The 14,471-nt window shown below is 33.0% G+C and overlaps 1 protein-coding gene across 3 annotated transcripts in view; it reads left to right on the top strand.

Annotated features, from left to right (window-relative positions):
- Itgav (integrin subunit alpha V) overlaps positions 1-14,471 on the top strand; it is a 93,715-nt gene that overhangs the window by 38,318 nt on the left and 40,926 nt on the right. For 2 of the 3 annotated variants that reach the window (XM_076866883.1, XM_076866882.1), the window contains exons 5-10: positions 5,756-5,817; positions 7,620-7,665; positions 10,230-10,355; positions 11,456-11,500; positions 12,434-12,477; positions 12,565-12,621. In XM_076866883.1, the coding sequence (XP_076722998.1) occupies positions 5,756-5,817; positions 7,620-7,665; positions 10,230-10,355; positions 11,456-11,500; positions 12,434-12,477; positions 12,565-12,621 (380 nt within the window). The remainder of the gene's footprint in view (positions 1-5,755; positions 5,818-7,619; positions 7,666-10,229; positions 10,356-11,455; positions 11,501-12,433; positions 12,478-12,564; positions 12,622-14,471) is intronic. The other variant, XM_076866886.1, reaches the window with a different exon arrangement.

The raw sequence follows: 14,471 nt of genomic DNA, 5'->3' as shown, positions 1-14,471 counted from the left end.
CTTATTGTTTCTAAGAACTCCTTTCAGCTTCCTTTGTTAGTAATGAACATCTGACTTTGTAACTCTTGAATTCAATCATGATGTGTCAAAAAGTGCTCAGTTGAGCTTCTTTAACCGAGATGAAGGACCCTGCAACTTAAGATTTTGATTCAGTAGGTCTAGGTTAGGCCAAGGTACATGCATTTTTAATAAGCTTTACAGGGTAATTTTGATGTATACCAAAGTGTGAGAACCTTTGCTTTACATTAATAATGATGGTAAAAATATGTCTTAAAGAGCCAGATTATATAGTTTAGGAGTCTTAAGTCTAAATTCTTAATCCTTACTTGGAGTTTCTAGGTAAATTAGCTACTAAACAGGTGATATAAAAGTTTCATGCTTTTCACCAATATTAATTGAAATTTTAAATGAAATTAATGTTGTGACTAACCATGATTTCAAGCTCTTATACATTTGATTATGCTTGTCCAAACTCTGCACATCTTTTTCCCCTTAGAGATTCTAGTCTTTTTGCACCCCTGCCTTTTGTTCAATTAACTGCTACTCTAAGTCCTGTTTATTCAAGAAACATAAAAATAGAGGATCAAAATGCCTAGTCTGTGGAAGATACATTGCAGGATTTCCCATGAATGTTCAAAAACAGAACCGAATCCTCTGTGCTACTATGTTTTTCATACATACCTATGATAAAATTTAACTTATAAATTAGGCACATTAAGAAATTAACAATAATAACTACTAATAATGTAGAATAGTTATAATAATATCCTGTGATTAAAATATATTTAAAATTTATAAATTGTTTATTTCTGGGATTTTCCCCTTAATATTTTCAGACAGTGATTGACTTAGGGTAACTGAATCTGTGGGAGGCAAAACCATGTCAAGAAAAGTGGACTGCTGTATGGTGTTTTTACCTGGAGCCCTTTTTAAGTTAGTTCTTTTTCTTTTCTTTTCTTTTCTTTCTTTCTTTTTTTTTTCATAATACATTTATTTATTATATTTATTTTTAGTTCCCGGCACATTGGGCACAACTTTCTCAATAGTGGGGTACTGAGATATAAATGTTTGAATATAGTACGTCAAGTCTCTTTTTCTTGCCAGCTAAATCACATCTCCCGGTTGTAACTTTTTGATTTGCTGAGGATAGAACCCAGTACCTCACACATGCTAGGCAAGCGCTCTACCACTGAGGTGTAACCCTAGCCCTTAAGTTATTTCTTTTTATGTTCCTCTGGTCACCAAATAGTTGAATAGAGAGAATTCATAACAAAAGTTCAACTTGTAAGACTTTTCCTGCTAGATTCCTTTTCTCCACATAAAGCAACATGTGGCACCAGGTCTAAAGAACTATTTGGTCCCCAAATTTGTAAGTAGTTGAATCTCCAGAAAACTGCAAATTATTTCATTAAACACTTATTTCTTATCCCACCACCTTGATTCTACCTATTGTAAGTGGAAAGTAAACATCAAAAGAGTGTCCTCCCCCAACATCCATTTAATGTGTGAGTAAAAATTAGGTCCCAGAGCACCCTGTTCAGGATGGAGGGATTCAGAAGCTTCATCCTCCGAGCTTTGTGCCATCTGTCCTGTTGGTTTTTGTGTTGGTTTTTTTGTTCATGGTACCGTTATTTTTGGTAGTGTAGAGAAAATCTGAGGAATAAATTTGTAATTTCTGTATTACAAAAATGTTCTTACTCTGAGAGGAAAATTTTATAGCCATGAGGAAGAAGCAAACTATTGTATGCCAGAATATAATTTATCAATTATACAACATATATACAAACACTCTTATTCTCATTTGAGAAATGTAGAAACAGATTCAGACACTTGGAAAAAAAAATTTCACTTCTTATGGGTACTGAGTGGTCAAATGAGGATTTGAACTAAGAATTGCCTTTTTTTTTTTCCTCTCTCTTTTTGGTGCAGGGGCTTCAACCTAGGGTCTCATGTTCACTAAGCATAAGCTGTACCACTGAGCTATACCCACAACCTCCTAGGTCTGTCTTGTTCCAAAGGAACCTTTCTCCTGCATTACTAACAATGAAAAATGCTTTCTATTTCAGTTGCTTTGGTTTAAAACACAGCTTTTCTGCAAGGAATACATCCTGTGTCTTTCAAGAGAATAGGTCTGGATAATTCCCGAAATGAGACAGTAAACAGAAACCTCCTAAAAATGTGCATCCTAATGATTCCTTGTGGATCTGTCACATAATGCTTTTATTGTTTGGTTTAGGCATAGAAATTGTAAAGTAATTCAAAACCTTGTTTTCTAAGGTATTTAACATCTAAATCTGACTGGGGAACTATGGCTTGTGGCCGTTTTTGTAAATAAGGTTTTATTGGAATAGAGCAACGCACATTTGTTGGCATATTACCTGGGAAAGTTGAATATTTCCATAGTTGCCATGCTGTATGGCCCCTAAATCTAAAATATTTATTATCTGGTTCTTTATAGAAAAAGTTTACTGAACTCTGACCTAAATAATAAAACCTCAAATCTTAGGAAAATCTTGGAGAACAATCTTATAAACATAACAGCAAAGTGAATATTTTTTTTCCTAACAGGCCTGGCATCAGTTACCCTTGATTGTTGTACATACTCTTTGATCCAAACTTTGTGATGCTGAGCTGCCTGCAGGCTCAAATTAAGAAGGGCAGCTTATCCAGAGAAAAATCTCAAAAGTTAAAAGCTTGAAAACCTGAGTGATAATTTCAAATTCTGGTAATAATTAACCTACAGCTATGGGTTATTCACTTAATCCATCTGGACCCTTGTTTTCTTATTGGTAAAACACTAGTTCCAACAAAGCATGGCAGAGGTACAGTTTTTATATATGTGTGTGTGTGTGTGTGTGTGTGTGTGTGTGTGTCCTCTATTTTCCATGATGATGTGGGTTTTGTAGGGCTATATTGCCAACTTCTTGATAACTTTGCTTGTCTTGGTTGTATTTAGTTTATGGTTTTTTTTTTTTTTTTTTGTTGTTGTTGTTCATTTGTTTCTATTTGTGTTTTGGTTTGGTTGGTTGATTGATTTTGTTGTTAGCATGACCTGTGTGGACAGTCTGGACTAGGAATTTCCCTATCTACTCTCAGTTTTCCTTGTTACTGATTACAATTGCTTCCGGCTTTTCATAACTGTGTCTATGACCATTCTTGGTGTTATTCAGTAGACCAGATGTCCAATATGTTCTAGACGTGCCTGAGCCACAAATCACATGATGTAAATAAATACTCTTTCAACGCCATGCAAAAGCTGAGTTCTTTGTTCCTTCTGCTCACTTTCTGATGATAATATTATTTGAACATAGATTTTTTCCAGTTTGGATTTCCAGTTCCTTCCATTTTTTCAGTACTTAGAGAATATTAAATACTTTGCTGATTTGAGATAGTAGAACATAGTAGTGTAGACACACCTGGATTCAGATCTGTAACTCTTTATTTGATCCAGCCAATTCAGCATGTCAAGTTACTTAATTTCCCTAAACATTAATTTCCTTATCTGTACAAACTGTGAATAATATCTTCTTGCTGTAAACATTTTAAAAGGAAATTCTATGTAAAATGCTTTAACGTCATATCTGGCTCACAGTGAGAGCTTCGTAAGCACTAGCTGATACTACTATTGTAATCAATAATATTCATACCTATAGTATCATTGCAAGGTGAAACAAATGAGAGAAGTATTAATTATCTGTAATAAAACAAAACAAAACAAAGCCTGCATTGAAATATGTTCAACATGAAGGTTTTTGAATTGTTGGAAACACTCCATTCAATAGGTACCCGTTAAGACAATTTTAAGGAACAGTAATGTGTTTTAGCTGGATGTTCTGGGAAAACAAAGCAGTGAGTTGTACATATGATAATCAGAAAAGAATGTCTTTATAAATAGCCTGAAATAGTTCCCCAGATACAGCTGGAATAAAAAAAAATAAATGGCTAACTTGAGGTTAGAGCAGAATTCCTTGGTATGATTCACTAGACACTGGAAATCCCAGCCCCACATTTTCCCACTCTCTTTTGGTTAGAAAAATTTACATCAGGGTAGTATTACACTCTTGTGGCCATTTTCTAAAAAAAAAGATTTTAAATTTAGATATTCAGTATGTAATCTTGGGGCACTTCCCAGGTTTAGAAATGGATTCAAAATTTTTGATGGGATTATTTTACACAAAATTCTCGGGAGTTGTCCTTATGACTAAATGTATATACTTTTGGTTCCTATATTTGGGTGGCTAATACAGTAATAAGTTTTATATATTTGTAACATTGGTTGCAAGAATTCTTTGATAATTAAAGGATGATGCTTTCCATTGTTCCTTGCTATCCTTAAAATAAAATAAGGAGGGCTGGGATATAGCTCTGTTGGTAGAGTACTTGCCTCACATGCACAAGGCCCTGGCTTCAATCCCCAGCACCACAAAATAAATAAATAAATAAATCAAGGAGAAAGTCTTTAGATTCATCCTTACTTCTATTCTTGGTAGAGTATTACTCATGGTTAAAGTTAATTTTAATTAATTGGCTAATTATATAATTCAAAGTTAGTTTCTTTTCTGAGAACTACAAAAAAGGGGAAGATAACTGCAGAAGAGCAAAACAACTTTGGTTGGGAAATACTTGAAGATGTCATGTTTAAAGATGTTCACTCTATTTAGATCCCAGTTTGAAACATGTTGTGAGCACATTTTCATATTTTGTTCTTCATAGAATGTTTTAAGTTTGGCCCTTGCCCTTTTCTGAAATTCTCAACTATCTTCTTTACATAGCTTTTATTTTTAGTGTTAGTATAAAATGTATGTATATGAAATGTATGTGCAAGGAATGTATGTATCTCTTTGCTAAGTTATTTTTTATTTTTATTTTTGTACTGGGGATTGAGCCCAGGGGCACTTAACCACTGAGCCACATCCCCAGGTCTTTTTTGTATTTTGTTTTAGAGACTGAGTCTCACTGAGTTGCTCAGGGCCTCATTAAGTTGCTGAGGCTGATTTTGAACTTAGGATCCTCCTGCCTCAGCCTCCTGAGCTTCTGGGATTATAGGCATGCGCCATTGAGCCCAGCCTTTGCTAAGTTTTTCATAACTTCTCAAAGACCTAGCAAGAGTAGAGTGACAGGAACAAAGAGTGATTTCAGATGGCAAATTTTAAGTTGCAGGTGAAAACTCATTTTCAAGTCACAAATGAGTTGAAAAATAAAATGAAATACAAAGTAGAAAATATTGGAATATATTATATGTAATAATAGTAATATTATTTTGTGAAATTTTTAAAAACAATTTTTTAGTTGTAGATGTGGTGCTGAGGGTCGAACCCAGTGCCTCACACGCACGAAGCAAACATTCTGCCACTGAGCCATAATCCCAGCCCCTATTTTGTGAAATTTTACTTACATTACATATTTAACATTATTTTATACACAGTGTATAGTATGTTGTGATATAACCTATAATCTTGCTGTGGATTGTGTTTAAAACAAAGAAGTTTGAAATTCACACTTGTAGTTGATCTTTCTGTTACCCAGAAACTGGTCCAGATATTCAGTGTCTCTTGTTTCCAAATCTGAGGAAATGATGCTGATAAACGTGCATACTAACCTTTTCAGAATAGCATGATGGCTCAGTGCCTGCGTGATTGACCAGTCACAGAAACTAGCACATTGTCTTGCAATTATGGTGATATCAGATTTTCTCATGTTTTGTTTATATTGTTTGTTTTTGGTTTTGTGTATATTTCCAATCTTTTTATTTTAGAAAATATTGATGCTGATGGACAGGGATTTTGTCAAGGAGGATTCAGCATTGATTTTACTAAAGTAAGTTCTTATTTAAAACTGAATGAGATTCGGATCTACCTTACCAATAAACTGTGCTTAAAAATAAACTGGTCATTACTTCAGCGTCTTTATAATTATTATCTGCTTAATGGAAATAGCTAATAAAACAACCCATTCGTTTTGACATTCTTGCCTTACATTATTCCCTCCCTAGTAAACATTGCTTATTTGAAATAGGCATCAAATAGACATAATAATGAGAAGGGAGGGAAGTGAAGAATCTCCTCAGTAAATGATAGGTAACTATTGTGACTTAATATTAAATATTCCACTTACATGAACTTATAGAATAAAGTTTCTGTTTTCAACTGAAATTTTTTTTTCACAAAACTATCAATTGAAACTTTATTATACAATTATACAAAAGCCAAGAAGCACAATGTTTGCCATTTATGTGCCTGTAGGTACCTAGGGAAGCTGATGTGATTTCTTAATTGTAGCATATCTCATATCCAAGGCTCTAATATGCCCTTCAGAGTTGCTAGCTTTTATGTGCTTTTCTAAAATAAAATTTTTTTTTATATTTTCAAAGTTTTTCTCAAGTACTTTTCTTATAAATTTTTATTTTATTCTTGTGAGCTATTTAAACATTTTGTTGATCAAATTGAAATACTAATCCCTTTTAGAGAGTTGTAAAAATATATCAATTAATTAAGAGTAGAGCTTCCTTGGAAAGCTTACTTTGTAGCTTTCTTGGAAAATGTGAAAAAAGAAAAGTCCGTAAATTTATGAAACAAACTGAAATTAAAATCGTGGGATGATGGAGTAGTAATAAAGCATTTTCTTATATTTTTAAATATCATATTTTACATTTGTTTATTTCATTAATTTTTTTTCTGAACTAGATGCTAATAATTATTGCTAACTCTACTTACTGTGTACTTGATTTTGAATTCACTTAGTTTCATATTACTTTAGTTAAATTTAAACTTTAAGGAAGGCAAACAGAAATAAAGTATATTAATAAACATTAGGCTTAAACTTGCATGATATATTTTCTCCAGTAGTTATTTTTTTTTAAATCCATGTTTTCTATACCTATGCCTATACAACTATTCCCTTAGAAGTATTCTCATGCTGTGCAAGTTATTGCTAAATTAACTGTTTGCTTTCTTAAACCCATTTGTGAAGAAAGCATATATTTTAAGTTGAGCAATTTGGAACCGGTTTTATATAGTTGGGGCATGAAGTTGTTGAGAGCCTGAAAGGAATATGTGTGCATTTGGAGTGAATAAAAAAATTTATTCTTGCCCCCAGCAAGAAGAAATTTCTAAAATACTGTGCTCAAACTTAGAATACTTCCAATTAAAGCTTTACAGTTTGCTACAGATATAAGAAGTGCTAGTCAAGTATAATTTGTAGAAATTTACCTTCTAATTTCACACCTGATATGAGACACTAAAAATAATATTCCTTTTAGCAGAAAATTCGTTGGTATTTAAAAAAAAACTTCCTTATGAAGTCACAAATCTCATATACAATATTAAGAAGTGACTTTTTATTATAACCCAATAATTCTTTGAGCTAGTACATTATTCAAAACATGGAAAATAGCTGAGTTCTACAGAAAAAATGTTTTCATATTTTCATGCATTTTTTAAATAAAAGATACAAAAATCACTAAAACCAAATTAGATGAATATGAACATTTTAATATTATTGGCTTTTATATGTAATAGGTATAAATACACATAAGTATTTTTTATGCTTATTACATTGATTAATGTTTCTAATGCTCTTTGTTTTAAATATATATACTTTTGTTGTTTGATTCAATCTAGGCTGACAGAGTACTTCTTGGTGGTCCCGGTAGTTTTTATTGGCAAGGTAGGTTAATATGTTTTAAATTATGCTATACTGCCTGTGTGTTTCTGATTCACCTAGTTTATCATGCAACTATGAAAAATTTCAAACTGTTTTAAAAAAGAAATGTAAAATGTAATATGTTTATAAACATTCAGTTATGTAACTTTTTAAAAAAGAAAATAGCAAGAAATATTATAAATATGTATATATTCTTAGTAGAAAATAATATTTTTAAAGTAAAATATAAAGTATATAAGATTTAAAATAACTTATTTTGATTTTATGTGGTGTGTATTTCTTTATGTCTGTATTCTGGAAGCCATGACACAACCACTAGTAGGAGTAGGACCAATCTGGGTAGGCAAATTGTGGCATTCTGACAGCTCAGAGTTTTAATAGTATTTTGAAATTGCTCATTAGAATAATTAAATGTTTATTTTCTTATTAATCACTGACATCAAGATTAATCTCTTAAGGGTTGGGGACTTTTTAAAACAGAAGATCTTATTATTATCTTTTTAAAAGTATAATTAAATTGGCATTGACAAAGAGAAAACTATATTTTTCAATCATTTGGGGAGACCTAATTAAATTTCCATTTGAACAAATGAATAACAGATCATTACTGCTGACAGTTTGAAAATAGTTAACTGAATCTGTTTATTTGCTTTGTTTATGTTTTATTTATCATTAGAGATCACAATTATTTATTTAGTCAATATATTGACATGATAATTTCTGCCCCAAATGCTATTTACAAGATCATAACTCTTGTTTATTATTCTTCTGATATTTAAACACTGTCAGTGTTTGGAAGAATTGGAAAACCTATGCATATATGGATTTGAAAGTACTTTTTAATTTCTGAATTTTACTTTTATGTTCTGCACTATGCTTTCCTTACTTGGTTCTTTGTAGGAACCTCATTTGCTTGCATTAAAGTAACAGAGAAGCCAAAGAGAGATTTGCTGAAGGAAAATGGGATGGAAGGGAAATAAGAAGGAATGATAATAGGAATAAATGAAAAGTTGAAAGGGAAATCAAAGGAGGAGATGAAGAAAAGAGTATGTGAGACATACTACCCTGAACAGCAATATTTGAATTTCCATGAATTATCTGTCTATTGGGAAGAGATCTAGGAATATTATAATTGAGTTTTATTGTTTAAAAACAAAACTTGGTATTCTAAAATACATATGAAAAAGTAATAGGATGTTAATACTTTCCTGTTAGTTATAGAACTATGGACTTGTGGCCTGGGGTTTTGTAGCTCTGTGGTAGAGCACTTGCTCAGCATGCAGGAGGCCATGCCTTTTGTCCCACCAGTAAGAAAAAACAACCAAACAAACATGGATTTCCTCTTCTTTTGTACTAGGTGTGTCATTCAGTAGAGGGGAAGGAAGCTGCTGATGGTCATGCCTGAGAACTAAAACTGTGAGGGAAGCTAGATTTTGTGATTCTCAGGACTGCAGTTCTTTTTAGGTGTTATAGTTGTGAATGTTTTTAAATGACTTGTTCTTTTAATACCTTGAGTTATTACATCATATATTTTTGTGTTTCCGTTTAATTATATATTAGGACAAATAGATACTATATTTATTAGAGTTTTATTATAAGTGGTCTAGAATATGGGACTGAAACTGAAGTGAATTGGCAGACAATCTTTTGTTTTAATAAGATTAAAATCAACAGATTTCACCCTGGATAAATAGGTACTTTAGAATGAATTGTTTTTAATAGATCTTGGAATTGCCTCTGTATAAAAAATGGTAATATTTTATTCTAAACAGATTATCATTTTCCTCTGTTCTTTGATTCAAGAAACATTTATTGAATTTTTTCTATGTTTTCAGTTTGTTTAGGTACAGAGGATAAACTAGTAGCTCCTGGAAAGTGCTGCCCGATATGACAGAACAAATTAGATCCACATCAAAAACTTCAGCTCTTATGAGTTTCTTTCTAAAACGGCAGAAATCAAAATTTTTAGGCAGGTGGTATTTAATAAACCAGCCAACCTTTCTTGGGGTGGAGGTTATCTGCTTTTTGTGTAGTCATCTGGATTCCATGTCTATCTAATAATTTAAGGTTGTGAGACAAAGTGAGCTCACCCATCCAGATTGCTTCATGAGGGCATTCAGATAACTAGTTAAATCAATAAAGTGATTATTCTGATTATAAAGGTAACAGTATTTAATCATTGCAGTAGTTGTTTGCTTTTACAGATTTGGTTGGGAAATAGTTCTTGATTGCATTATTTTGAATTTTTGGTAAATTAAGACCAAATATGTGTTTTTAATTTTTTATTAATGGAGGATAATTTTAAGTTTTGGCTTACACAGTAAAAGTTTTAAGTTAAAGAATCTCTGACTTCAAATTTAGCATTATAAAGGAGGATTAAGACTAATTATTAGATGTACTAATATCTACTACTGTTATATTTAATGTATTTAATGTATTCATTGTCTATATCATAGAGTTCCCAGTAGAAGATCATTTATTACCTACATATACATGTTTATGTGCACGTGTGTATGTGTGTATAGATATATATATATATTTTTTTCTTTTGTTATTTTTTTGGTCAGGTCAGCTCATCTCGGATCAAGTGGCAGAAATTGTATCTAAATATGACCCCAACGTTTATAGCATCAAGTATAATAATCAGTTAGCCACTCGGACTGCACAAGCAATTTTTGATGACAGTTATTTGGGTAGGTAAAGGGTTATATTTGTTCTATTATTAAAATAGATAAAAATCTTTTATGTGAAATAGATTAAGATTTTTTAAAACATAAGTAATGTACAATTTCAAATTGTTATTGAGTACTTAGGTTGTGTTACATTTCAGTAATGGACATGGGAGAGTGTGATTGTTTATGTGGTGATAACAGTGGCTAACCTTTCAGATGTGCTTACTATGGTCCAGGCATTCCTAAAGTTTTGTGTGTATTTGCTCATTTAGTCCTCACTAGTCTATGAAAGTTCACTGTCATTCTCATTTTGTAGGTGAGAACACTGAGGAACAGAGAGGCAAAAGCACTTGCCCCAAGTCACACATAATTTGCTGTTTTGAGATTCAGACCCAGGTGGTCTGACTACTGCACTTTTAGCTACCATTAAACTACATTCGATGTACAAATATCTACTACTGTTTTATTTAATGTATGTAGTATTCATTAAACTACAGTTTGGGTCTTGGGGATTTATTAACGTTTGTTCTTTCTCTTTAAATTTCTCTTTTATTTATGAAAACAAATCATACTCAACAGAACTAGTACTTACTGATTGAGAGAATCTGTTATTTCCTCTTTTTGATGAACTGCAAATTTACCCTAATTTTAATAGATTTCTTTGTAAAGTGGATAAAATAGTCCTGTTTTTCTAATACAGATAGTGGACTTGAGTATTTAATAGATTTATTTATTTATTTATTTACTGGGCGGGGGCGTAGCAGGGATTGAACTCAGGGGTACTTGACCACTGAGCCACATCCTCAGCCCTTTTTGGTATTTTATTTAGAGACAGGGTCTCTCTGAGTTGCTTAGCACCTTACTTTTGCTGAGGCTGGCTTTGAACTCTCCATCACCCTGCCTCAGCCTCCTGAGCTGCTGGGAATACAGGTATGCACCACTGAGCCCAGCTGAATTATTTTAAAATTTATTTGTCATATACATTATTAAGCTGTTACCCCAAAAGACAAAACCCTACCTAGTTAAAGGAGTTACTTGATCATATTTTGAAGGGAAGTTGACTTAACAAAGACGCTGTTAATTCCTGCCCTCATGGTGTCTCACCTTTGGTTCCCATTTAGGTTACTCAGTGGCTGTCGGAGATTTCAACGGTGATGGCATAGATGGTATGAAGCATGTGAACTATGTTTAATCCTTTAAAGAATTTAAATCAAGCGTTTGAAACATGTGACATTGAGATTCTTCAGCAATTTGAAACTATTTTTATGGAATTTAAATGGAAGACACTAGTAAGAGTTAGTACACTGAGGAGAGTCCCACTCTGGGTCTCTGTTACTCTCTCTCTCTGTTGGTTGTTCAAGGTCTTCTGTGGGCCTTGGTGTCTTTCCCACCCTAACCACAGTCAGTGATTTCTTCAGCTCCTTCCTCTTTGCTTTCAGCAAATTTGGTCCTCTTGGAGCATTCCTTCTTTATTTAGGTTCGATTCGTAGCCTCTGGACAAGGTCTGTAAGATGTTATCCCCTTCCTCTGTGTACCAGTGTTCCTTCAGAGCTCAATGCAGCAGTCTTAGATAGACTTTGCCCAACTTTGGTCTTACTTCTATGCCACAGCCATCCCTACCCCATTTCAGTTTGCTTTATATTATTTTTCATTACTTAAGGATAACTTTTCTTAATTCATAGGTTACATTATCTTAATTCTTGCTTAGGAAGATTACAGTGATTTGAGGGTTCCTGTATATTTATTTGAGTACTTGAGATGATTTCTGCATTTTTCAGATTTTGATTTTAATAGTTAAAATGCTATTTTTTATTATAGAATATCAGTTTTTAAAAATGTTTATTTAGTTGTAGATGAACACACAGTATCTTTATTTATTTTTATGTGGTGCTGAGGACTGAACCCAGTGCCTCACACATATGAGGCAAGTACTTTATCACTGAGCTACAGCCTCAGCCCCTGGAATATCAGTTTTTTAAAAAATCTCTCATTTTCTACTAAAGTTATAAAACAAAACTTTAAGCTGCTTCTTCAGTTTCCAATGTTGATCTTAAAATTGAAGACATGTTCATTTATTTATTTTTTGTTTTTCTTTTCAGACTTTGTTTCGGGAGTTCCAAGAGCAGCAAGGACTCTGGGCATGGTAGGAGAGATGAAAATTGTTTTTAAAAATCTGTGTGTTACCTTTTATTTTACTATACTTCATGTGCTTATATTTTTTTCTACACAGGTTTATATTTATGATGGGAAAAACATGTCCTCCTTGCACAATTTTACTGGTGAGCAGGTATGCTTTTAAAAACATCATCCTTACAAAAGTACATATTCATTAGAGAAATTGTGGGAGATGAAGTATAAGAGATATCTATTATCCAGTCAAACAGATAATCCATCAAACTGTCATTATGGTGTATTTCTCGTGTGTATGTGTGTGTGTGTGTGTGTAAATAAAAAGTGGTTTATTTAAATTTTTATGTCTTGCTTTTTTCACTCAGCATTCCCTAATGTCTTAAAACTTTGCTTTGTGATATAAAAATGGAGTAATGATTCTATAATATTTAATTTTTAGGTATAAGATAGGCTTTGTACATTTAACCTTTGCTTTAGCCAAGTAATTTAAGCAAAACTTTAGCTTTTGTAATTGATTATTATGGATTTTTTTTTTTGAAATAAAAAATCAAATTACACACACATAAAACTACAAAAACTTTCTTTGTGGAAGTTCAGAAAAACTTTTCTATGCTGATGGCATTCAATTCCCTGTAAGGAATGATCTATATCTTAATTTTATTAGAGGCAAAACAGCATGGCACAGTTTTACATATTATAGATATTACAAGCAAACCTGGTTTGTACTACATGAAATAACAATATTCTTCAATTAAAATGTAGTTCTTTTAAGTAGAGACATTTTATAATATTGTATATCTTAGAATTAAATAATAAGTTGGCAATGATAAAAAAACAAACAGTAAGTAGAGAAAAAAAGAAAAACACCTTATTGTGGTTTGCAGTTCTGGGATTCCAGCCTACATGCTCAGCTGAGGGCTAGGTTTTGGGAGAGGATTAATAGGCTGAGGAACTAGAACCCTGGTCTCCAGAAACTTCTTCCATCTGTGCGACAACCAGGGTGGCTGTGCAACACAAAAAGGCCTGTAGTTGATTGGTGTTTAGGGTTATTTCAGGGGTGATTATCTCCTTCTGTTGTTGTGACTTCTTTGGCTCAAGCAGTGTGTCCTGTTGGATGACCTGTGTCTCTGGATGCTGACATGTCTTCATGAAGCTTCCTTCATTCTTTCCAGCTATTATGTGGGGAAGGGCTAGAAAACATGGGCTTTGGATGAGTACAGACCTGGATTATCCATGATTTGTTTGCTATTGCATTGCACAAAACATTCTTTCATAACTGTTTAGTTGTTTTTGTTTGTTTGTTTGTTTTTGTTTTTTAATAGACGGGCATGTGGCATAGTTGTGAGAATCCAATGAAAATATTTCAACCACAGTGCTCAGGATCAAACTCCCCTGAGTAAATGCCATCCTTTATACTTTCAGGACAAACACAAAAGCCTGCAACTGTTATTCTGTTATTTTCCAGTCACACATCAACATGGTACCCCAAACTCTGTGTGCTTAACCACACAAGCTCTGATCTTGTCATCAAGTACAGAGTATACCTTTCACTTTTCTCGATTACACTATATCAACTGAAAATAGATAATGTGAGAATCTCCCTTATAAGATGCTCTGATCAAGCCACTGATGGAAGACTCCAAGAGGCAGGGCAGGTCTCCGTGTCTCTACAGAGAGCTTCAGGAGAATTCCAGACTTCCAAATTAAATTTTGGAAGCATTCCTAACTTTCCTTTTTCAGTGTGTGGATTCTTTCTTCACTCTGGTCATCTTTAACCTGTCCTTTGTCCTCATTTTGTTTTGCATGTGGGCCTGTCTTTAGAACTTCCTTTTCACATTTATTTCTAGCCAGGCTGCTCTGACTGTGATGGGCACTAGTCCTCTGTGGTGGGAAAAGCATTTCTTTTACCTATGCCTGTAAGTCCATAATAAGCCCACACCCATTTAACCATGTATAATTGAAAAGCAAAATCATCTGACAAGTAATCAAGTGAAATATGAGATAAAA

This window comes from Callospermophilus lateralis, chromosome 9 (assembly GCF_048772815.1).
Source record: "Callospermophilus lateralis isolate mCalLat2 chromosome 9, mCalLat2.hap1, whole genome shotgun sequence".
Taxonomy (NCBI): Eukaryota; Metazoa; Chordata; class Mammalia; order Rodentia; family Sciuridae; genus Callospermophilus; species Callospermophilus lateralis.
The sequence above is the reverse complement of the archived record's forward strand: the minus strand, read 5'-3'. Positions and strand labels throughout refer to the sequence as shown.